The 26,545-nt window shown below is 39.0% G+C and overlaps 1 pseudogene and 1 gene segment (V, D, J or C); both read right to left on the bottom strand.

Moving 5' to 3' along the window:
- Positions 1–19,479: 19,479 nt before the first annotated feature.
- Positions 19,480–20,971, bottom strand: LOC112657838 (tubulin alpha-1A chain-like; annotated as a pseudogene).
- Positions 20,972–22,585: 1,614 nt separating this feature from the next.
- On the bottom strand, positions 22,586–23,295 carry LOC125755639 (T cell receptor alpha variable 34-like). The segment is given in 2 exon segments: positions 22,586–22,875; positions 23,133–23,295. Coding segments are annotated over 2 exon segments (342 nt in total).
- Positions 23,296–26,545: the final 3,250 nt, after the last annotated feature.

Below are 26,545 nucleotides of genomic sequence, written 5' to 3'. Positions count from 1 at the left end.
GTGAGCACTGGGTGTTGTATGTCAGTGATAAATTACTAAATTCTACTCCTGAAACCAATATTACTTTCTATATTAACTAGAATTTAAAACTTTAAAAAGAAAAAAGATTATTCAAGGGCAAAATAAAACAGAAAATTATAAATTAATTTATTTAACAAATATAATATTGACCCAAAATCTGAAAAACCTACAACAAAAAAAGAAAATCAGGGAACAATCTTATTAAAATAATCAATGCAAAACATTTACTAAGATATTAGCAAAAATAATTACAAGAGAATATTGAGAAATACTGTTATAATCACTTGAATTGTATTCCAGAAATTCAAGAGAGTTAAATTTTAGAAATCATAATATATCACGTAATAGTAATAGAGCTAAGAAGAAAAATTATTGATCGTTTACACAGATGCAGAAAAGACAAAAGCTGTTTAGATTTGATATTTTACTTACTTTGCACTTCAAATCATTCACTTTTATTTATTAATCTGATCCTGCTTAATTTTGATTTGTTGTATTTTTCTTTCACTAGCATTTATTGTCATTTGATAATTATATATATGAATTTTTTTTTGAGATTTTATTTATTTATTTGAGAGAGAGGAAGAGAGAGAGAGAAAAAGAGGGTGTGAGCCAGAGGAGGAGCAGAGATAGAGGGACAAGCAGACTCCAAGCCAAACACAGAGCCCTATTAACACAGGGCTTGATCCCAGGACCCTGAGATCCTGACCTGAGCTGAAACTGAGAGTCAGATGCTTAAACAACTAAGCCACCCAGGTACACTGATAAGTATGTTGATACAAATGTCTTATGCTATAAATATTCCTCTGGTACTGATTTCTCTGAATTACTTAGCATGTCCCTTGTTACTTTTATATTACCATTATATTTAAGAAATTTAAAAATTTTACCTAATTTTTTCTTTGAAGCAAGGTTTGCCTTAAGAACATTTTTATTGTTATTCGTTTTTGAATGTTTTGCATAAAGTAGCTTTTTGGTTAATCCGTCCTACTATTTCCTTTTAATCCCCAGATTTATTTAGGTGTTATGGACAAATAAAAACAGTATAGAGGTGCCTGGTGGCTCAGTTGGTTAAAGTGTCCTACTCTTGATTTCAGCTTAAGTCACGATCTCGGGGTCCCCAGCCCCAAGTTGGGGACTCTCTTTCTCCCCCCTTCTCTTGTGCACTCTCTCTATCTCTATCTCTCTAAAAAAAAAAAAAACCAAAACAAACACTTTATATATTTACTATGTACAAAAAATTAAAATAAAATAAAGCATATTGGATTTTTTTTTCTGTTTGTGAAATAAAGTATCGAGCTCTTACTAGGCAGTTTGAAAAATAAAGAATATTATAAACGGGAAATAAAAAGCATTAAGCCCAGTACTCAAAAAGCACTGACACGGTTTCAGACATTTTGGTGTTATTGTAAACATGTTATTTTATTCACATGGCAAACACATCTTATTCCAGTGTTTCATATACGTTTTTGGTATGTGACTGTGGTCATACCGTGGGTAATTTTTTTTTCTCCTGTAATATTTAACATAGGGCATGTAATGGAGAAAGCATAGCCTTTGGAGTCATATTTGATTTCAAATTCTATCAGTTATAGAAAGGGAGGAGGCAACTTTTTAATCTTTCTGAATTTGCATTTCCTAATCCATTAATGGAGGAATAAGAACAATGACCCATCAGAGTTGTTTTGAAAGTTTAATGATGCGATGTTTGCAAAGTTCAAGGCCTATAGTATTTACTCTCAAAAAACAGTAGTTTCCATTGCAAACTCTGTAAATACACTATGTATGAGTACATAGCATTTCATCGAAAAATTATCCCGTAACAGAACTAGGCTAAGTTTATGTTAGCTATGCATAGTTTAGCAAGTCCCTTTCTTTTGGGAGACTGCTTCAAGTTCCAACTGTTCAAATTAACGTGTAACATCTTGAGAAAGCCCGACCACTACTTTCATGAAGCACCCAGGAAAGCAGCAAAGCTGAGAGGAGTAAGTAAGAATACTGCAAGTGGCGCAGAAACGCTTTTGTTTGAATAAAGTAACGCTTTTTATTTTCCACTTTATAATATTCTTTATTTTTCAAACTGCTTTCTGGTTCCTGCTCTTTGTTCTTTGTTAATAGGTCCAGCAAGAAAAGTCACAGGCAGAACTCTACCTATAAATGTGTCTCTTAAAAAAAAAAAATAAATAAATAAAAAATAAAAAATAATAAAATAATAAATAAATAAATAAATAAATAAATAAATAAATAAATAAATGTGTCTCTTCCAGGTGGGAAGAGGAGAAGAAAAATAAACTGGACTTTCTATCCATCATGCTGTCAGACAGAGTCCATGATGGCTGGTTACCCATCACATACCAGTTGTTGGTGCAATCCGGTAAAAAGGTTCTCTTTCTCCCCACAGGGCATAACGGTATGGTCATGGAGTTGGTATCATATGAGTGACCCTCTAAAAATAAGCTGTGCTGACGCCCACAGAAAAGCACAGAGAAGGGGGTGAATGCAGTGACAGGACTCAGTGAAAACCATACCAGGAATTGTCAAAACGGGCATGAGGATCTTGGCTAATAGTTGCTTTTACTTATGGCTTATTTTCAAGGTCGTGCCTGAGTTAGCAAGTTCCCCATCTAACCGTGGCGGGAGCCTCAGCTGGAGCATTTGGGTACAGGCTGCAGCTGACAAGATGACACTGTGCCCCTACTGTACACAAGTAGGTGGCTGAGTCTCCAGACTGGGTGGCTGTGATGTTCAGGGTGCCAAGAGGTTCTTTCTTATCTAATGTGGCTTTTAACCTTCCTGACTTCTCAGTCCCACTTGCAATTAGTCTAAGCAGAAAGGCAGGGTTATTGTCTTCTTGCTCAAACCAAAGTAGGGCTTGAAAGTTGGTTACTTTGTCGCTGCAGTAGAGAGCTGTACTGTCTCCCTCGTGGACAACTAGAGATGGGGTCTCTGTATCACCTTGTCTTCGCTACTCACCCCTGTTCAGAAAACAGTAACAAGCAAATCAGTCAGAGAAAGAGTGATCTCAGATCAAGTCTTCTCAGAGATCATAATTATCATAATTATTCTCCATTGGAACCGTAGGTGCTCCCAGATAAGTCAGAATCCATTCCACTCCCTCCCCACCTTAGTTTTCTGAGAAAAGGGTCCCCAACCCTTCGTAATAATGCTACTCAGAGCTCAGTTGAAGCCAGAAGATGGCTAGTGAAGCTGGTGGCCACTTCTCCATCCTTTAACTCTTGGGTTTGTTTTCTTGGGCAAGATATGATTTAGTGCCCTGAGGGTTTCTTTTTCGATTTTTTTGAACCAACACCCTTTACCCTCAGGACAGACGCACACACACGGACACACACAACATGAAAGGGAAATAGCAATTTGGCTCTTCAGCCAACCAGAAAACTATCATTTGGCCCTAATTAAAATTCAAATCCTTCCCACTCAGACACTCAGGGAGTCATTCAAACAGAGCACTTCTTAGCTGGCACAGAATAGCTGAAAACTTGTATCCACGTGTTTTACCAATGATAATAGATTCTTCCAAAATTGTCTCACAGATGAAGGACAGACTATCCGAAGCTACCCACAGCTCTGATAGTCTGGGGTTCTACAGCTCAGTGAAGGCAGAGAGGAACGGTACCCCGGGAAGAAGGAAAGTGCAGAACTAACATTCAGGTGGGGACCTACCCTGTGAGGTGAAGGACATGGCACTCTGGGAGGTGGTGGAAAGCGTGGAGAAAGAGGCAAAGATCCTTCCAAAATCTCTTTCAAGGTTCACTATTGATCTCACCCTGGAACACATATTTAGAAAGCAGTATTTCTGATAAACAGCGGAATCTCGGATAATTCATAGGTATATTTGGGTGAAATGCAGATGTCAAAGTGCTCTTTCCTGTTTCATCATGATTTGGTCTAAACAACTACCAAGACATCACCCCGATAATCTCACTTCTAAATCCACTGAAACTCTTCCCTCCTACAAATACGTTTTCCACCCAGAAATCCATTGTTCATTCCATTCACCCATTCAATAGACTTCTATTTATTTTCTCTAAATTCCTACACTAAATACACTTTCTTTCCAGACCATGACAACACAACACTGGGAACACATTTTGTACCGGGTGTATCGTCCATGTATTTTTGGCTAAGTCTTCCTACCTAAAATTGTGATGTGAGTCTCTCCTCATTTTTTTGGCGGGAGGGAGGGGTGCAGAGGGAGAGAATCTTAAGCAGGCTCATGCCTAGAGCAGGCTTGATCTCTCATAACCCTGAGATCATGACCTGAGCCAAAATCAAGAGTCAGACATTTAAGCAACTGAGGCACCTAGGGGCCACTATCTCCTCTTTTTAAGCTTAAAAAAAAAAAAGATCAATTTCTACTTATTCTTTGCAAATATATTATTTATGATTATTGAAGAAACATGATAGAACATTTGGGAGCTACAGGGAAATGCCAAGAAGAAAGATCCCTGTCATTCTAACCCCTTCCTTCAGCATGTCACCATCCAGAACCTTTTTCTTTTTTGTTTATAAAATATGTTAATAAAAAATTAACAATTTTGAAAAATTGTTCAAAATAAAGTTTCTTTTCTCATTTTTTAGAATTTTCTAAAGCATCGTAGACTTTGGGCAGTGGTGAGGGGGTTAGCAAGACAGAATGTGTGCTGGACATTTAGAAATACAGTGGCCCTTCCCCTCACTGTCCCAGCTCAGGAAGATCTAATGTTCTCCCTGCCTTCCCACCCAGGTGCATGGTTGCTAGAGAACCTCCTAACCATCCTGCTAAGTGTCTACGACACGATTTGGCCTTGAGTTGTTCTAAAGGCACTGCAAGGTGATGTATTCAAGCTTGGCTGAGGGCCAAAAGGGTTCTTGCTGCAGAGAGAGACAAGTGGTCACTTGCATGAAGTCTGGAAATTTACCTGGAATGGGCTTTCTAGGCCACCAGCCTTCTGGAGACTCCTGGAAATAGGGCTAAAGGGCAGTGAAGGCCATGAACTAGTGTGGCTCTTGGGCAGTCCTTAGCAGCTGCTGCTTCTTGCCTCTTGCCCATTCTTCATTCCTTTCTTGCATCAAGGGCCTTGATGTTGCCTGTGCCCCTCCTCCCAATTCTCCAGCACCTCCTGACTTTCCTTAAAAATCCTCCTTATCCTTTCACATCAATAGTCTAATTACCTTCTTTTTTATTGATTTGTTTCTCCTTAGAAGAGTCTCTGCACTTCATTCAACCAGAACTTTATGCTGTAAGAACAGAAAATATGGAGTCTGTTTTCTTTAGTTCTGAGGAAGATGAGATACTTAACAATCGTTATCAGGCAAGGTGGCTTGTCATGATGCAACCCATAATGGGCTAAATGAGAGTAAAAGAAGATAAAATGGCTAATTTTTTAGATCAAGGGAACATGCATTTTAAAGAAAATAAATTTATATTATTTGATAACTTATTTTTCATTTGAACAGTTTATCTTAAATGTATTTCCATTTTATTAAATGAAGGTCTACTTCATTTTTTTTTCTTTAATGACTGGATAGTGTTCTGTAGTATAGAGATATAATTATTTAGTCATTTACTGAGTGCTAAACACATAACCCCTAGTTTCTCTGCTATTATGTTTGTTGTATGTTTTCAGCTGATAATTTTATTAGATTTAGGGCTCTTCTAATTTTTTTTTTTTTTTTGTAATGCATTGTGACTGTGAGGGCAGGATTCTTAGCACAACATTACAATTTAGTTTGAGATCCCTTCAATTCTCACATCTCTCTGGATACTTAGCTAGATGGGCTGCGTGACTAATTTCCATTCTTCAGCCAGTTGCATCTATAAATTCTTAAATTTTGGGCTTTGTTAAAAAAAAGACCACAACCAATTCTAACATAACATGGCAGAGTAAGTTCATAGTAGCTCCTAAAAGACTCTCATTTATATTCTAGTAAATTGCATTGGGATGTTTACCAGGAGTATGTTTGCAATCAACACTAGTTTAAATATCACAAAAAAAGAGAGAAGGAATGAACTGTATTCACCTGTTCTTAATCTTTTATTTCTGAATGGATGACTACACAGGTTATTTGTATAAACAGCCAAGTTTTAGAAATACTGCCAAGTTAAAGAGAAGATTTTCAAAGCAGTCAGAAAATAAAACAGGTTAATGACAAAGGAATGGCAATAACTCCAAGAGCAGATCTCTCAAAATCAGAAGCATGATACACTGGAAAATACCTTCAAAATGCTGACAGAAGATGGCTATTAAACTAGAATTGTAAGGAAACTACCTTTCAAGGATGAAGTTGAAACTAATGCTATAGAAGTTTATCCCCAACAGACCTTCAATTCTAAAGGATGTACCCCAGGAAGGAGCAAAACAATCTCAGAAGGAAGGTCAAGAGGCAAGAAGAGATAGTAAGCAAAGGGATTGGTAACACATGGGCAATCCAGGGGTGCCCTGGGTGGCTAAGTTGGTTAAGTGTCTGCCTTTGGCTGAGGTCATGATCCCAGGGTCCTAGGATCAAGCCTTGCATGGGGCTCTCTGCTCAGTGGGGATCCTGCTTTTCCCTCTCCCTATGCCTGCCACTCTGCCTACTTGTGCTCTCTCTCTGTCAAATAAATTAAAAAATATATTTTTTAAAAAATATAAATAAATAAATATAAAAAAATATAAATAAATCTTGGCAGTAAACAGCCAATAATAGCAAGAGTATTAATAATGTCCTTTCCTTTTAAAGTCAGTATCTAAAACATTGGCTAATGATAGCATGTAAGCCAGTAAAGTTTGATCTAAGTTACAATATTGTAATGTTTTTAAATTTTTCAGAAAGATGGTTAAGCCATAGATTAACCTCAGATTTAAAGTATGCATGGTAAAATTTCAAAGGTAAATACTACAGAATTATTTTTAAAAGGAGCATGTAACTTCCAAACCAATGGAAGGGAATATAGAATAAGAAAAAAACAAAACAACAAAAAAGAAGACACAAATTGAATCACCTTTCCCCACATACGAAAGTGGGGAAAAAGGAGAAAACAAATATAAAGTACACATTGAGATGGCAGAGTCAAGTCCTAATTCTAAAATATTATAAAAAATGTAAATGGAACTAACTCACTGATTAAAAAGCAGAGATTGTAAGATGATACAAAGCCAGAATCCAGTCACATGTTTTTTTTGAAGAGACCAATTTAAACATGAGAGTCAAAGAAGTTTAAAAGTTAAGGATGGAAAAATATGTGGAGGAAAATCCTAACCAAAGATACTGTATGAATCTATGTTAATAACTGAAAAAAAGAGACTTTAAGGCAAGAAGCTTTTAGGGATAAAGAAGGGACACCTTAGGGACACCTGGGTGACTCAGTCAATTAAATTTTTGCCTTCAGCTCAGATCATGACCCTGGGGTCCTGGGATTGAGCCCTGTATCAGGCTTTCTGCTCAACTTCCTTCTCCCTCTGCTGCTCCCTTTACTTATGCTCTCTTCCTCTGTCAAATAAATAAATAAAATCTTTAAAAAATAATCAAAAAGGCTTTAAACCATAATAAAAGTTTTAATTAATTCCAGTATGATAAAATGATTCTGAACTTCCATGCATTTAACATTAAATGCATAAAGCAAGGATTGATAAAATGATAGAAATTGAACAATTCACTCCTGTAGTGATATTTCAATATATCTTTATCAATTATTGACAGGTCAAGGAGACAAAATATTACTTAATATATAGAAGACGCAAACAAAGTTGATTTAATTGACATATATAGAAATCTGTACCAAAAAACAAGAGAATATTTCTTTGCAAGCCCACATAGATAATAAAAAATTAATCAAATATTGAGGTGCCTGGGTGGCTCAGTTGGTTAGAGTATCTGCCTTTGGCTCAGGCCATGATCTGGGGATCCTGGGATTGAGCAGGGAGCCTGTTTCTTCCTCTCCCTTTGCCCCTCCTCACTGCTTGTTTGTCTCTCAGATACATAAATAAAATCTTTAAAAAAATTAACCAAATATTAGGCCTAACACATATTTGCACAAATCCCAAGGAATTAGTATAATCAAGGTGTTATTCTTGGAGAAACAAACAAATAGTAGTCTTACATATTTTAGCTATGATCATGTACTTCTGGCTATGTTAAAAATATACCTATCCTAGAGATGTATTTTGAATTATTTATGGATGGAATGACTAATGTTTAGAATTTGCTTTAAGTGTGAGAGAGGAGGAATATGGATGAAAAACTTTGGTTACATAGTGGTAATTTGTCATTGTTTGAATTCAGGTGATGAGTACATATTTTTGATATTATTCCTTCTTTTGTGCACACTTGAAAATATCCATTATAAAACATTAATTTATTTTTTAAATTTTTTAAAAAGATTTTATTTATTTATTAATGAGAGACTCACAGAGACAGGCAGAGACATAGGCGGAGGGAGCCTGATGTGAGACTCGATCCCAGATCCCAGGATCATGCCCTGAGCTGAAGGCAGACACTCAACTACTGAGCCATCCAGGTGTGCCTAAAACATTAATTTAAAAATACTATCTACTGAGATAGTCTTGCCATTTTTCACCTTTAATCTGCTAATGTTGGAATTACAGGAATAGATTTTTCTAATATTAAGCTTTCCACACATTTCTAAGATAAATTCTAATGACTCATATTATCATACGTTACATATTTATTATCTGTTTATATTTGTCAATACTTTTAATTTGTATTTTTTTCCAGTTATTTTCATGAATGAAATTTCTCTTTAATTTCCCTTTCTTAACTGGTTAATTATTATTTTTAATTTTATTTTATGTTTTTAAAATTTTAATTCCATTGTAATTAACACACAATGTTATATTAGTTTCAGGTGTACAATATAGTGATTCAATAAGTCTATGTATTACTCAGTGCTCATCATGATAAGTGTACTCTTAATCTTCACTTATTTCACCCATCCACCTCCTCTCAGGTGACCATCAGTTTGTTCTCTAAGGTAAGAGTTTGCTTTTTGGTTTGTCTCTTGTTTTTTGTTTGTTTTGTTTCTCTTAAATTCCACATATGAGAGAAATCATAGGGTATTTGTCTTTCTCTGACTTATTTCACTTAGCATTATACCCTCTAGCTCCATCCATGTTGTTGCAAATGGCAATATTTTATTCTTTTTTATGGCTGAAAAATGCTCCGTTATGTGCAAATCCCTTCACCATTTTTAAATTAGTATTACTCTTTTTATTGTTGAGTTGTAACTTATTTTTAATATATTCTCAATGCTATCTTTTTTTTGGATAAATTATATATTTATGGTATATATATCATAATATAATAAGATAATATTATACATAATATTACATAATATATGATATTATATCATAATATCATAATATATCATAATATGATAATATACATAATATACATCACATATATATATTCCATTCTGTGGTTGTCTTTTCCATTTCATTTGTGGAAAACTTTGTGGTCTTTGAAAAAGGTTTTGGTATTGATAAAGTCCAATTTATTTTTTTCTTTGATTGCTGTGCTTTTGGTATGATCTCGAAGAAACAGTTGCATAGTCCAAGATCACCAAAATTTTGCTCATATTTTCTAAGAGTTTATAGTTTTAGCTTTTACACTTAGGTCTTTGATCCATTTGAGTTAGTATTTTAATATGTGCATATTCTTTTGCATGTGGCTATCCAGTGGTCCTAGCACTATGTTGCCATTGGATGGTCTTAGTATTATTGTTGAAAATCAATTGCCCATGGATGTCTGGGTTTTTTTGCCTGAACTCTCAGTTCTATTTCATTGATATCCATCCATTTTTAAAGAAATCTGTGTTAAATCTTCTAATGTGATTTTGTACTGATCATTTCTCTTTATATACTGACAAAATAATATATATTAAAATGGGATTGTGTTCATTAATCAAAGAGTACAACCTGTGGCTGATAAAGCCTTGAATGCATGAGAATTTGCAGCAGTGGGAAAGAGGGGACATAGGTGGTGTGCATGATCATATTTATTGCCAAGAGGAGCAGCAGCTGGAGGCAGCATAGTGACTGGGGTCCCAGCTGTAAGTTGAGTGCAGGCTGCAGGTGCTCAGGGAACACTGTGTTGCCACTGCAGAAGTAGGTGCCTGAATGTTCAGTCTCAGAGGCTGAAATGGTCAAGAAGCTGTCCGTTCTTGTTCCACTGAACTGAGCAGTCAGTTTTCCATCTCGGGTCAATTCCCCAGCCTTATATAAGGCTATCACGAGGACAAGGCCCTCCACAGGATCCTGCTTGAACCATTGAAAAGTGTTGAGTGTACTCGAGGAATTGCAGCTCATGGAGACATCCTCTCCTTCCTGAATGGACACAGACCTAGGATTCTGATTCAGCTGCTGGCCACTCACCCCTGTTTAGAAAGACAAAAGAAGGTATTCAAAATCATTTTTAGATCACCTTTGTCAGAACCATGATAGACACTAACTCCCCAGACCTACTGCTGTGCTTTTTCTTTTCCTCTCTCTCTCTCACTAGCTTTTCTCCTTCTGTTTCTTTCTTTTCATGGACCTAGATAAGACCTCACATCTTGCCCTCACAGAATTTCCACCCCTTTAGAATTCTCTGAGACTCAGAAACCCCTAAGACTCACATGTCAGCTGCATGCACAGGAATATTAATAAACCTTCAAGGAGCATGGTCATCACAAGTCCTTCAGCAAAAAAATTATTTCCTAAAAGGATTTTTGCTTCAAGAAACTCCTCTTAGCTTAGAGTAACACTATAAATACCACCGTGATGTGAAAATATCTGTTCTGTGTATCAGCCAATCTGATCTCTAACTGGAGGTTTCTCTGAGTTTTGAGCCAATCTTGAAGGTTAACTTTGAATGGAGACACTGCCCCCTTATGACTAGTCACTAGATTGCTGTTCCTTCATGCCACTCTTGGAGAGTTGTAAAAATAATCCAATTTCTCCCATTCATTTGATGAACCCTTATTGAGTACCCATTGTCTGCTAGGGAAATATAAAGACATGAACAAGACAGACAGGAACTCTTCACCTGGGCACCTTATAATATCTCCCTGGAAAATCAGTGAGAGCCAGACAGGATTAAGCATGGTGAATTGAAGACATATTTTTTCTCTGTGCCTTTTTCAGAATCCACTGAAATAAAAGTAAATTTTTAAAAAAAATTATGAACCCCCAAAGAATATAAAGATGTTATGTTTATGTTTATTATCCCATAAGATGTTTTGGGAACTGAAAGTGAATGGACAACTGGTAACTGGTTTAGCAGCCTGAAGAAAAGTAAGTCCTAAGGACTCGCAGAGGAAAATGCCAACAAAAATCCAGGTGCTCTGAAAGTCTCAAGAACTTGTACCACAGCAGATCAGGGTAAGGGGTTCAGGGTAAGGGGATTTCAAACAGAATATATCAGGTCTAAAGGAAAATAGTATAAAGTACAGTTATACTCTCAGATTTCACATCCTGACCTGAAAAAATCAGGTGTCCATGCCTTTCCATTAGATTTTGTGGGGGGGAGGGGCGAAAGCCCTTTTTTTCTGAAGATATGGAATAAAGACACATATAAGAGTCTGGGATACCAGGCTCAGCTGAGAGTGAGTACTTAAAAACTAGAGCTGTCCTCCTTTGCTCAGATCCCAGATTTATATCCCACTAAGTAAGAATGAGCATCTGGGATCACTAGGCATTTGAGAAGATTACCTTAACATGACAGGCAGAGACAGGAAAAAAAAAAAGAAAAGGACCCTGATGGAGACAAAAATACTAATAACCCGACATTCTCTCTTTCTTTCTTTCTTTCTTTCTTTCTTTCTTTCTTTCTTTCTTTCTTTCTTTCTAGCAAGCTCTATATCTAACATGCAGCTTGAACTCAGAACCCTGAGATCAGAAGTCATACGGTCTACCAACTGAGCCAGCCAGGTGCCTTCTTTCTTTTTTAATGACTCTGCAATATTTTATTGAAGTAATACATTTTTAAAAAGCAAACAATAAACAAAAAGCCATTCGTGGTGCTCTCTTCGTGGAATGTGGGAGGCACAGAAATGACGTATCATTGGATCTACTCCCCCCTTGTGATCATCATGGTTGCTGCTGCAGTCTCCCTGATGATGAGCAGCTGTTGCAGTCTCCATGAGGTCCTGCTGTCTCAGCCTTGAGAGTGTCCCCATTTTCTTGAGAATTCTGGCAGTCTATTTCTGTCCCATAACAGAGTATAGGCCAGGCAGTAGTGTATAAAGGATGCCACTACGCATTGGGATAAACATGGCATACATTTCTGGATCATGAATTAAAAGCTTTTCTTTCTTTCTTTCTTTCTTTCTTTCTTTCTTTCTTTCTTTCTTTCTTTCTTTCTTTCTTTCTTTCTTTCTTTCTTTCTTTCTTTCTTTCTTTCTTTCTTTCTTTCTTTCTTTTCTTTGTATATTGAAACAAATGAGGGCATACAGAATAGAATGTAACACATGAATTTTAAAGATAGAACATGAAACTTCAAAGAGATATCATATATATGGGAGACCACATCTCACAGGCCTGCAAGAATACAGCCTCACTCTCCTGGCTGTTAGCAGGAATTTGTAGGGAAATTTTTTAAAACACTGAGTTTAATGAGAAGACTCATATCTGTCTTAAGTGTGCAAACTACAACAACCTAAGAAATACAGTTGCTATGTATTCTAACTTAATTGTTTGGATGATCTTCTAAGTAGAATTACTATGCCGGAAAACCAAGGGTAGCAAATGGCTTTAGTGAGCTTGTATGGAAAGAAAGCTCTGCCATAAAAGGATGGATTATTACTATTTAGAGTTAGGGAAGAAGGAAGATGCCAATCAGGAACCCCAACAAAACAAAATGAGGTAAATATGAGGGGCCACCACTTTTAAGTGCAGGAAACTGGCACAGCTCTAGGGCTGCATCCATTGTCCCAGGGAAGAGATTTTCAACTCAGTCACAAAGGTCTAGTTCAGTTCCCCGGTAGTCAGGGGTATAGTTACCTTTTTCCATCATTTTCTGTTAGGCATTTTGCAGAAATGAGTGCAAAGCACAACCTGCCTCCTGACTTCAGGTTGGTGGGCAGTGACCATGAGAAACTGTGTTCAGAGTCACCTACTGAAAGGAAGCAGGCAAGGTGCAGATGCACCATGTGATAGGCAAGTGGCCTCTATGTCTCTGGGATGGCTGTGGCCTCCAATGTGCTGTCCCAGGATTCAAATTCTTAAAAGCATTCCTTGATGGGAATTTCTTCTCACTCTCAGTTTTTTTCATAAGTAAAATGCAGATAATCATATAATTCTATGGCCATTCTATACCTTCTATTGTATTAACTCTAAGTGGATATGATGCCCTTAATTCTATGCATCCCAAACACCCATCACAATGATTGTATGGAGATGGTGTCTGAGATAACAGACGCTACAACTTATTGTGTGCAGTGTCAAGCAATAGAATCTCTGTCCTTGTTCTTTTCTGGATCGCATTATCCTTGTAAACAAATTGAGTAATGATTTATTTTTAAATAAATGCTTGCAGTGTGGTGCCAGCACCCTGCCCACGGGAACTGCCTTACACCCTTGCAGATGGCCTACATTATGGTTTAGTGGTATTGGAAGCAGCATTTGCCTTCAAACATCCTTCCTCTCCAACTGTCACTGTAAGTGAAAGCACACTAGTTGAGATGATTTCCATTGAATGTCCTCCAACATTCCTTTTTCAAATATAAGCAATCCAGGGGGAGCCAATCAAGAATGTCGCATCGAGATGTGAGTTAGGGTAGGAACCACTCCATTTTGGAGATTGAGCTGGGAAATGGATATGGAATCAATGAAGTGGGAGAAGATTTTGGAAAGCAATTTGGTGACCAGAAACATTAGGCTTTGGGTGGGCAAAAGGGTATTAAAAGGTCACAGAGTACCACTAGGAGTGGGGGAAAAAAGCAGGGGCGGCCGACAGGATTGGGAATCAAATAAAGATGCCAGGATGGGGAAGAATTAAGGACAAAATCCTTGTATGCTCCACGTGGCTCTAAGAGCATATCTCTTATCAAGGATAGTGGACAAGACAAATGAAAAAAAAGTCTGCAAGACGAGCTCTGCCACAGAACTGTATAGAATTTGTTTCTTTCTGAAGCAACATGAGAGGTGAGGAGCCAACTGGGTGTGGCTGCAGCCAATGGGCAGTGTGAACCGATGAGGCCATGTTGCTAAAGTAACAGGCAGTCTGAGATGGGCTTGTCCCTCTCTCACTTTCTCTCTCTCTCTCTTCCACCTATCCATCCATTTGTCTATCTCTATGTTTATGATATAAACTTAGGAAAAAGCATTGCCCCGACTCTTCCTAGTGTGACAATACTGCTGTCCCAGTACTTATGATTCAATCCTAAAATGCCACAAGGAATCTACTATGTGACTCAGATTTTCTTTCTATTAACAAGCTGAGTGAGTAGCAGAAGGGAAAGAGTTCCCTTGGAACAATAAAGGCACAAGATCTGTGCACAGTGAATGCAAAAATCATTGAAATTCATGATATTCTTGTCCTGGCTTGAGGTTCCACCTACTAGAAAGTAATAATTACCCAGACAAAAAGTCAAATGAAATTTGGAAATAAACGTAAGAGCTTTCCTTACTCTCACTCCAGACCCTCCTTCTTTGTGTTCTGTTTTTTTTTTTTTTTTTTTTTGGTTTGTTGGTTTTGTTTGTTTGTTTGTTTTTTTGTATATATATTTTTATTGGAGCTCGATTTGCCAACATATAGCATAACAGCCAGTGCTCATCCCTTCAAGTGCCCCCCTAAGTGCCTGTCACCTAGTCACCCCAAACCCGCCCACCTCCCCTTCCACTACCCCTTGTTCGTTTACCAGACTTAGGAGTCTCTCATGTTCTGTCACCCTAACTGATATTTCCCACTTATTTTCTCTCCTTTCCCCTTTTTTCCCTTTCACTATTTTTTATATTCCCCAAATGAATAAGACCATACAATGTTTGTCCTTCTCTGATTGACTTACTTCACTCAGCGTAATACCCTCCAGTTCCATCCACATCAAAGCAAATGGTGGGTATTTGTCATTTCTAATGGCTGAGGAATATTCCATTGTATACAATGACCACAGCTTCTTTATCCATTCATCTGTCGATGGACACCGAGGCTCCTTCCACAGTTTGGCTATTGTGGCCATTGCTGCTATAAACATCGGGGTGCAGGTGTCCCGGCGTTTCACTGCATCTGTATCTTTGGGGTAAATCCCCAGCAGTGCAATTGCTGGGTCGTAGGGCAGTTCTATTTTTAACTCTTTGAGGAACCTCCAGACAGTTTTCCAGAGTGGCTGCACCAGTTCACATTCCCACCAACAGTGCAAGAGGGTTTCCCTTTCTCCGAATCCTTTCCAACATTAGTTGTTTCCTGTCTTGTTAATTTTCATCATTTTCTCTGGTGTGAGGTGGTATTACACTGTGGTTTTTTAAAAAATATTTTTATTTATTTATTCATGAGAGACAGAGGGGGAGAGGGAGAGACACAAGCAGAGGGAGAGGCAGGCTCCATGCAAGGAGCCTGACATGGGACTCGATCCCGGGACTCCAGGATCACACCCTGGGCTGAAGGTAGGCGCTAAACCACTGAGCCACACAGGGATCCCCTCATTGTGGTTTTTATTTGTATTTCCCTGATGGCCAGTGATGCGGAGCATTTTCTCGTGTGCTTGTTGGCCATGTCTATGTCTTCCTCTGTGAAATTTCTGTTTATGTCTTTTGCCCATTTCAGGATTTGATTGTTTGTTTCTTTGCTGCTGAGTTTAATAAGTTCTTTATAGATCTGAATACTAGCCCTTTATCTGATAGGTCATTTGCAAATATCTTCTCCCATTCTGTAGGTTGTCTTTTAGTTATGTTGACTGTTTCTTTTGCTGTGCAGACACTTTTTGTCTTGATGAAGTCCCAATAATTCATTTTTTCTTTTGTCTCCCTTGCCTTCATATATGTATCTTGCAAGAAGTTGCTGTGGCCAAGTTCAAAAAGGGTGTTGCGGGATCCCTGGGTGGCACAGCGGTTTGGCACCTGCCTTTGGCCCAGGGCGCGATCCTGGAGACCCGGGATCGAATCCCACGTCGGGCTCCCGGTGCATGGAGCCTGCTTCTCCCTCTGCCTATGTCTCTGGCTCTCTCTCTCTCTCTCTCTCTCTCTGTGACTATCATAAATACATAAAAAAAATTTAAAAAAAAGGGTGTTGCCTGTGTTTTCCTCTAGGATTTTGATGGATTCTTGTTTCATATTTAGATCTTTCATCCATTTTGAGTTTATCTTTGTGTATGGTGTAAGAGAGTGGTCTAGTTTCATTCTTCTGCTCGTGGCTGTCCAATTTCCCAGCACCATTTATTGAAGAGACTGTCTATTCCAGTGGAGAGTCTTTCCTGCTTTGTCCAATATTAGTTGACCATAGAGTTGAGGGCCAATTTCTGGGTTCTCCATTCTATTCCATTGATCTATGTGTCTGTTTTTGTGCCAGTACCACACTGTCTTGATGACCACAGCTTTGTAGTACAACCTGAAATCTGGCATTGTGATGCCCCCAGCTCTGGTTTTCTTTTTTAATATTCCCCTGGCTATTCAGGGTCTTTTCTGATCCCACACAAATCTTTTTTTTAAAATTCTTTTTATTTTTATTTATTTATGATAGTCACACACACACACACACACACAGAGAGAGAGAGAGAGAGAGGCAGAGACACAGGGAGAGGGAGAAGCAGGCTCCATGTACCGGGAGCCCGATGTGGGATTCGATCCCGGGTCTCCAGAATCACGCCCTGGGCCAAAGGCAGGAGCCAAACCGCTGCACCACCCAGGGATCCCCCACACAAATCTTAAGATGATTTGTTCCAACTCTCTGAAGAAAGTCCATGGTATTTTGATAGGGATTGCATTGAATGTGTAAATTGCCCTGGGTAACATTGACATTTTCACAACATTAATTCTTCCAATCCAGGAGCATGGAATATTTTTCCATCTCTTTGTGTCTTCCTCAATTGTTTTCAGAAGTGTTCTGTAGTTTTTAGGGTATAGATCCTTTACCTCTTTGGTTAGGTTTATTCCTAGGTATCTTCCGCTTTTGGGTGCAATTGTAAATGGGATTGACTCCTTGATTTCTCTTTTTTCAGTCTTATTGTTAGTGTATAGAAATGCCACTGACTTCTGGGCATTGATTTTGTATCCTGCCACACTGCCAAATTGCTGTATGAGTTCTAGCAATCTTGGGGTGGAGGCTTTTGGGTTTTCTATGTACAGTATCATGTCATCTGCGAAGAGGGAGAGTTTGACTTCTTCTTTGCCAATTGGAATGCCTTTTATTTCTTTTTGTTGTCTGATTGCTGAGGCTAGGACTTCTAGTACTATGTTGAATAGCAGTGGTGAGAGTGGACATCCCTGTTTTGTTCCTGATCTTAGGAGAAAGCCTCCCACTGTTTCCCCGTTGAGAATGATATTTGCTGTGGGCTTTTCGTAGATGGCTTTTAAGGTGTCGAGGAATGTTCCCTCTATCTCTACACTCTGAAGAGTTTGGATCAGGAATGGATGCTGTATTTTGTCAAATGCTTTCTCTGCATCTATTGAGAGGATCCTATGGTTCTTGTTTTTTCTCTTGTTGATATGATCTATCACATTGATTGTTTTACGAGTGTTGAACCAGCCTTGCATCCTGGGAATAAATCCCACTTGGTCCTGGTGACTAATCTTCTTAATCTACTGTTGTATCCTATTGGTAGTATCTTGTTGAGAATTTTTGCATTTGTGTTCATCAGGAATATTGCTCTACAATTCTCCTTTTTGGTGGGGTCTTTGTCTGGTTTTGGAATTAAGGTGATGCTGGCCTCATAGAACGAGTTTGGAAGTACTCCATCCCTTTCTATCTTTCTGATCAGCTTTAATAGAATAGGTGTTGCTTCTTCTTTAAACATTTGATAGAATTCCCCTGGGAAGCCATCTGGCCCTGGACACTTGTGTCTTGGGAGGTTTTTGATGACTGCTTCAATTTCCTCCCTGGTTATTGGCTGGTTCAGGTTTTCTATTTTTTCCTGTTCCATTTTTGGTAGTTTGTGGTTTTCCAGAAATGCGTCCATTTCTTGTAATTGCCTAATTTATTGGCGTATAGCTGCTCATAATATGTTTTTAAAATGGTTTGTATTTCCTTGGTATTGGTTGTGATTTCTCATTTTTCATTTGTGATTTTATCAATTAGAGTCTTTTTTGTTTTTAATAAGGCTGGCTAATGGTTTATCTATCTTATTAATTCTTTCAAAGAACCAGCTCCTGATTTTGTTGATCTGTTCTACAGTTCTTCTGGTCTCTATTTCATTGAGTTCTGCTTGAATCTTTATTAACTCTCTTCTTCTGCTTCATGTAGGTTTCATTTGCTTCTTTCTCCAGTTCCTTCAGGTGCAAGGTTAGCTTGTGAATTTGAGTTTTTCCAATTTTTTGAGGGATGTTTGTATTGCGATGTATTTCTCTCTTAGGACTGCTTTTGCTGTATCCCAAAGATTTTGAAAGGTTGTATCTTCATTTTCATTAGTTTCCATGAATCTTTTTAGTTCTTCTCTAATTTCCTGGTTGACCCTTTCATCTTTTAGCAGAATTGTCTTTAACCTCCACGTGTTTGAATTTCTTCCAAATTTCTTCTTGTGATTGAGTTCAAGTTTCAAAGCATTATGGTCTGAAAATATTCAGGGGACAATCCCAATGTTTTGGTTTGGTTAAGACCTGATTTGTGACCCAGTATGTGGTCTATTCTGGAAAAAGTTCCATGTGCACTTGAAAAGAATGTGCATTCAGTTCATTTGGATGTAAAGTTCTGTAAACATGTGTGAAATCCATCTGGTCCAGTGTGTCATTTAAAGCTCTTGTTTCTTTGGAGATGTGCTTAGAAAATCTGTCACTTGCAGAAAGCACTGTGTTGAAGTCTCCCAGTATTAGTATTATTATCTAAGTATGTCTTTACTTTGGTTATTAATTTATTGATATACTTGGCAGCTCCCACTTTAGGGGCATAAATATTCATGATAGGTAGGTCCTCTTGTTGGATAGACCCTTTATGATATAGTGTCCCTCTTCATCTCTTCTAAAGTCTTTGAGGTAAACTTTAATTTATCCTATATGAGGATTGCTACCCCAGTTTTCTTTTGAGGACCATTTGAATGGTAAATGGTCCTCCAACCTTTCATTTTCAGGCTATAGGTGTCTTAGGTCTAAATTGAGTCTCTTGTAGACAGCAAATAGATGGATCTTGTTTTTTTATCCATTCTGAAACCCTGCATCTTTTGATGGGATTATTTAGCCTATTCACGTTCAGAGTAGCTTTCTTTTTTTTTCATTTAAGACAGGGAATACTTTATTCAAACCCATCAGAGAAATGGACAGCTTGGGTCTGTAACAAAGCATTGTGTTTTAAAGCATAGGTCAGTAATTGTATATGAGAGTATAAACTGCTACTACAAATTAACTGATCAGAGCACAACTTTTCAATGTTCAAAACAGAATAAGCTTCCCTGCAAAAGCAGCACCTTTGTGACATTTTTAACTTTAGTATTCTTCTCCTTCATCTTCACCCTCTCCTTCAACAGAATCCACACCAACCTCCTCATAATCCTTCTCCAGGGCAGCCATGTCCTCACGGGCCTCAGAAAACTCTCCTTCCTCCATGCCTTCACCCACATACCAGTGAACAAAGGCATGCTTGGCATACATCAGGTCAAACTTGTGGTCCAGGTGAGTCCAGGCCTCAGCAATGGCTGTGGTGTTGCTCAGCATGCACACAGCTTGCTGTAGTTTGGCCAGGTCTCCACCAGGTACCACAGTGTGAGGCTGGTAATTAATGCCTACTTTGAAGCCAGTGGGGCACCAGTCCACAAACTGGATGGTACACTTGGTCTTGATGGTGGCAATGGAAGCATTGACATCTTTGGGAACCACATCACCATGGTACAACAGGCAGCAAGCCATGTATTTACCATGGCGAGGGTCACGTTTCACCATCTGGTTGGCTGGCTCAAAGCATGCATTGGTGATCTCTGCTACAGAAAGCTGTTCATGGTAGGCTTTCTCAGCAGAGATGACAGGGGCATATGTGGCCAGAGGGAAGTGGATGCAGGGATAGGGCACCAGGTTGGTCTGGAACTCCATCAGATCCACATTCAGGGCTCCATCAAATCTGAGGGAAGCAGTGATGGAGGACACAATCTGACCTATCAGCCTGTTTAGATTAGTGTAGGTTGGGTGCTCAATATCGAGGTTTCTATGACAGATGTCATAGATGGCCTCGTCGTCTACCATGAAGGCACAATCAGAGTGCTCCAGGGTGGTGTGGGTGGTGAGGATGGAGTTGTAGGGCTCTAAACAGCTGTGGACACCTGGGGGGGGAGGGTAGATGGAGAGCTCTAGCTTGGACTTCTTGCCATAATCGACAGAGAGATGTTCCATCAGCAGGGATATTAACCCAGAACCGGTTCCCCCTCCAAAGCTGTGGAAAACCAAGAAGCCCTGAAGACCTGTGCACTGGCCAGCCAGTTCCTGAATTTGGTCCAAGACAAGGTCAATGATCTCCTTGCCAATGGTGTAGTGCCCTTGGGCATAGTTATTGGCAGCATCTTGCCTGTGATGAGCTGCTCAGGGTGGAGGAGCTGGCGGTAGGTGCCATTGCAAACTTCATCAATGACTGTGGGCTCCAGGTCTACAAACACGCCCTGGGCACATGCTTGCCAGTGCCCGTCTCACTGAAGAAGGTGTTGAAGGAGTCATCTCCTCCCCTAATGGTCTTGTCACTTGGCATCTGGCCATCGGGCTGAATGCCGTGTTCCAGGCAATAGAGCTCCCAGAAGGCATTGCCGATCTGTACACCTGCCTGGCCAACGTGGGTCGAGATACACTCACGCATGGTTGTTGCTTGGCAGCTGCTGGGCGGATGGCGAAGAAGAGGAGAGGTTGTTGCTTCTTACAGCGTGACTCTTAGGCAGTCGATGTAAGAGAATCTCCAGAGTAATTATTGAAATATATGAGTTTAGTGTCATCATAGTACCTATTCAGTCCCTGTTTTGTGGATTATTTCTTTGGGCTTCCTCTCTTTTACAGAGCCCCCCTTAATATTTCTTGCAGAGCTGGTTTGGTGGTCACATATTCTTTCAGTTTCTGCCTGTCTTGGAAACTCTTTATCTCTCCTATTCTGAACGAGAGCCTTGCTGGATAGAGTATTCTTGGCTGCATGTTCTTCTCATTTAGGACCCTGAATATATCCTGCCAGCCCTTACTGGCCTGCCAGGTCTCTGTGGTGAGGTCTGCTATTAACCTAATACTTCTCCCCATATAGGTTAGGGATCTCATCTCTTGCTGCTTTAAGGATCTTCTTTATCTTTGGAATTTGCAAGTTTCACTATTAAATGTTGGGGTGTTGAATGTTTTTTATTGATTTTAGGGGGGGGAAATCTTTCTATCTTCTGGATCTGAATACCTGTTTCCCTCCCCATATTAGGGAAATTCTCAGCTATGATTTGTTCAAATATGCTTTCTGGTCCTCTGTCCCTTTCGGCACCCTCTGGAACCCCAATTAAACGTTAATTAAAAGGAAAGATTTTTCCTTCTGAGGCTGTCATTTATTTCCCTTAGCCTTTCCTAACGGTCTTTTAGATGTTTTTCTCTTTTTCCCTCAGCTTCCTTCCTTGCCATCAACTTGTCTTCCAGGTCACTCACTCGTTCTTCTAGTTCATTAACCCTTTTCGTTAGGACCTCCAGTTTGGATTGCATCTCATTTAATTGATTTTTAATTTCAGCCTGATTAGATCTAAATTCTGCAGTCATGAAATCTCTTGAATCCATTATATTTTTTTTCCAGAGCCACCAGTAGCTTTATAATTGTGCTTCTGAATTGGCTTTCTGACATCGAATTGTAATCCAAATTTTGTAAGTCTGTGGGAGAGAGTACTGTTTCTGATTCTTTATTTTTTTAATTTTTTAAAATTTATTTATGATAATAACACACAGAGAGAGAGAGAGAGAGAGAGGCAGAGACATAGGCAGAGGGAGAAGCAGGCTCCATGCACTGGGAGCCCGACGTGGGATTCGATCCCGGTCTCCAGGATCGCGCCCTGGGCCAAAGGCAGGCGCTAAACTGCTGTGCCACCCAGGGATCCCTGATTCTTTCTTTTGTGGTGAGTTCTTCTTTCTAGTCATTTTGCTCAGTGTACAGTGGCTAAAAACGAGTTGTACTTGTTAGAAGCGCAAACTCTTCTCACTGTAGCATTCCAGCTGTTCTCTCTTTAAATATCAGGTTGAATTCATAGATTTTCAGGATGATTTGAAAGTTATCTAGGTAAGTTGGTGGGGACAGGTGACTTGGGGACCCTACTCCTCCGCCATCTTGCCCTGCCCCCCACCACCAATCTTTTTTTTTTTTTTTTTTTCAGTGAGACTACTGTATGTTCCTCAAGCTTCTCTTGAAAGAAAAGAAACTCTTCTGCATCTTCTGGCAAGTGGCCCATCCACCGCTCAGGAGCCCTGTGTCAGCAGAGCATCTGCAGCTGCATGTTTGAGGACAGCCTGCCTAGGCCTGGAGATCACAGTGTGTCTGCTGCACAGAAGTAGATGCCTGAGTCGCTGGACTGGGAGGCTGTGATATGCAGGGAACTTTGCTGCTTCTTCTCATTTAACGTGGCAGTGGTTTTTTCATGACTCTTTTCCCCATTCTCCCATAATATCATCAAGGATATTAGACCTTCACTATTTTTTTGCCTGTACCAGTGTAGGGCATACACAGGCTTTGATGAATGGCAGTTTATGGTGAAATTTTCTCCTTCTTGGATGATCAGAGACTGTGGACTCTGCTCCAGTTCTTGGCTACTGACCCCTGTTCAAAAAGACAATGTAAAGAAAACGCCAAGCCTAAGATCTTCATGCTCATGGTAGGTATGGTTTTTCTCACCTGCCTCTTCACTTCCCCCTGAGGCAGCAACATTATCCCTTCAACACAGAATATTGTATTGTCTATCTTTTCAACATGTATCTGGCTCTCAAATGGGCCTCCATGGGACAGAAGAAGACTGAATCCCTGCCCTCAGGAAGCTGTCATCATCCCCTGACTCTCTACACTAATCCCATACTTACAGGCTGCCTGCAACTCTAATATCCCTATGAGAACTTGCAGGAGAGTCTCCATCTTCTGGTTCCTCAGAAGGCAGCTGGATCAGGAGTTCTCGAATGAGCTTCCCCAGCACAGGTTACTTGAGCTCAGCGGGGTCTCACTGGTGCAGGGCACTGCACCAATCTGAGAGATCACACCTGGTTTCCTGTTCCTCCAGTGCTGCAGACCTAAACTCAAATACTTTTTGAACACTGCCACCTTTTGGCTAGACTGAGAAATACTGAATAATGGAAGGCTTCTAGAATTAGTTTATATAAATGAGGTACATTTATTTATTGCAACAAGTATGGTATTTATTATCGGATATTGAAAATACCCTACTATTGCATGCTTGAAACAGTTTCCTCTTTGTAATTAAAATAAAGTGAAAAATCCTGCTCTCTAAAATACTGGGTAATTGTTTTTCAACATTTAGTTCTGCCTACTTTTGATTTGAGTCTTATAAAACACTGCTTTATTGAGGCATACTCAATATGATGTATAATAAACTGCATATATTTATGATGAACAATTTGATAATTTTTGACATGGACATACAAATGTGAAATCATGATCAAAATCTAGATAATGAGCATATGCACTATCTTAGGCCCCTTTGTGGCCTACTCACAGTTTTAGAATTATGTGCTCACATCTAGATCTATGATCTATCTGGAATCAATTTTTTTATCGGTGTGAGCTAAGGGTTAAGGTTTATATTTTTGAATATGGCTATCAACTATTCAAGCATGATTTGTTGAGAAGGTTATTTTTTCCTCATTGAATTGTTATGGTACTTTTATTGAAAATCAACTAATCAAAAAAAAAAAGAAAATCAAATAATCATATATAGGAGTCTATTTCTGGACATTTTATTGTGTTCCAAGGTTATATTTGTCTATCTTTATATCAATCCCATAGTTTCTCAAATATTATATTTTCATAAAAACAACATCAGTACTGTTGGTTCCTCCAATTTGTTATTCCTTTCAAAATGTTTTCACTAACATAGTCCCCTTTAATTTTCATGCATATTTCATGATGATTCTGTCAGTTTCTACAAAACTTTCTGCTGGGATTTTTATTGGCTTTATACCGAATCTGTAAATCAATTTGGAGAGAATTAAAATTTTATTTTTTTAAAAGATTTATTTATTTATTTGAGAGAGAGAGAGAGACCAAAGGAGAGGGAAAGAGAACACCAAACTGACTCTGCACTGTGTATAGGCCTAAAGTGGGGCTTGATCTCACAACCCTGAGATCATGATCTGAACTGAAGCCAAGGGTCAGCTGCCCAACTGACTGCATCAGCCAGGCACCCTAGAATTAACATTTTGACACGAGTCTTCTAATCCACGAGCATAATAATTCGATACTAATTTAGCTATGAATTTTCTCTTGGAAATTTTTTATATCTTTTATTTTTTAGATTTTTTAAAATAACTCTATTTTTTATTGGTGTTCAATTTACCAAAATACAGAATAACACGCAGTGCTCATCCCGTCAAGTGCCCCACTCGGTGCCCGTCACCCAGTCACCCCCACCCCCCGCCCTCCTCCCCTTCCACCACCCCTAGATCATTTCCCAGAGTTAGGAGTCTTTATGTACTGTCTCCCTTTCTGATATTTCCCACACATTTCTTCTCCCTTCCCTTCTATTCCTTTTCACTATTATTTATATTCCCCAAATGAATGAGAACATACACTGTTTGTCCTTCTCCGATTGACTTACTTCTTTCAGCATAATACCCTCCAGTTCCATCCACGTTGAAGCAAATGGTGGGTATTTGTCGTTTCTAATGGCTGAGGAATATTCCATTGTATACATAAACCACATCTTCTTGATCCATTCATCTTTCGGTGGACACCAAGGCTCCTTTCAGTTTGGCTATTGTGGACACTGCTGCTATAAGCATCGGGGTGCAGGTGTCCCGGCGTTTCATTGCATCTGTATCTTTGGGGTAAATCCCCAACAGTGCAATTGCTGGGTCGTAGGGCAGGTCTTTTTTTTAACTCTTTGAGGAATCTCCACGCAGTTTTCCAGAGTGGCTGCACCGGTTCACATTCCCACCAACAGTGCAAGAGGGTTCCCTTTTCTCCGCATCCTCTCCAACATTTGTGGTTTCCTGCCTTGTTAATTTGCCCCATTCTCACTGGTGTGAGGTGGTATCTCATTGTGGTTTTGATTTGTATTTCCCTGATGGCAAGTGATGCAGAGCATTTTCTCATATGCATGTTGGCCATGTCTTTGTCTTCCTCTGTGAGATTTCTCTTCATGTCTTTGCCATTTCATGATTGGATTGTTTGTTTCTTTGGTGTTGAGTTTAATAAGTTCTTTATAGATCTTGGAAACTAGCCCTTTATCTGATATTTCATTTGCAAATATCTTCTCCCATTCTGTAGGTTGTCTTTGAGTTTTGTTGACTGTATCCTTTGCTGTGCAAAAGCTTCCTATCTTGATGAAGTCTCAATAGTTCATTTTTGCTTTTGTTTCTTTTGTCTTCGTGGATGTATCTTGCAAGAAGTTACTGTGGCCGAGTTCAAAAAGGGTGTTGCCTGTGTTGTCCTCTAGGATTTTGATGGAATCTTGTCTCACATTTAGATCTTTCATCCATTTTGAGTTTATCTTTGTGTATGGTGCAAGAGAGTGGTCTAGTTCCATTCTTCTGCATGTGGATGTCCAATTTTCCCAACACCATTGATTGAAGAGACTGTCTTTTTTCCAGTGGATAGACTTTTTTTCTTTTGTCGAATATTAGTTGACCATAAAGTTGAGGGTCCAATTCTGAATTCTCTATTCTGTTCTATTGATCTATGTGTCTGTTTTGTGCCAGTACCACACTGTCTTGATGACCACAGCTTTGTAGTACAACCTGAAATCTGGCATTGTGATGCTCCCAGCTATGGTTTTATTTTTTAAAATTCCCCTGGCTATTCGGGGTCTTTTCTGATTCCACACAAATCTTAAAATAATTTGTTCTAACTCTCTGAAGAAAGTCCATGGTATTTTGATAGGGATTGCATTAAACGTGTACATTGCCCTGGGTAACATTGACATTTTCACAATATTAATTCAGCCAATCCATGAGCATGGAATATTTTTCCATCTCTTTGTGTCTTCCTCAATTTCTTTCAGAAGTGTTCTATAGTTTTTAGGGTATAGATCATTGGTTATATATATAACCAATATAACCTCTTTGGTTAGGTTTATTCCTAGGTATCTTCTGCTTTTGGGTGCAATTGTAAATGGGATTGACTCCTTAATTTCTCTTTCTTCAGTCTCATTGTTACTGTATAGAAATGCCATTGATTTCTGGGTATTGATTTTGTATCCTGCCACGCTACCAAATTGCTGTATGAGTTCTAGCAATCTTGGGGTGGAGGCTTTTGGGTTTTC

The sequence above is a fragment of the Canis lupus genome, chromosome 8, assembly GCF_003254725.2.
Source record: "Canis lupus dingo isolate Sandy chromosome 8, ASM325472v2, whole genome shotgun sequence".
Classification (NCBI taxonomy): domain Eukaryota; kingdom Metazoa; phylum Chordata; class Mammalia; order Carnivora; family Canidae; genus Canis; species Canis lupus.
This window is presented reverse-complemented; position numbering and strand designations above follow the sequence as displayed.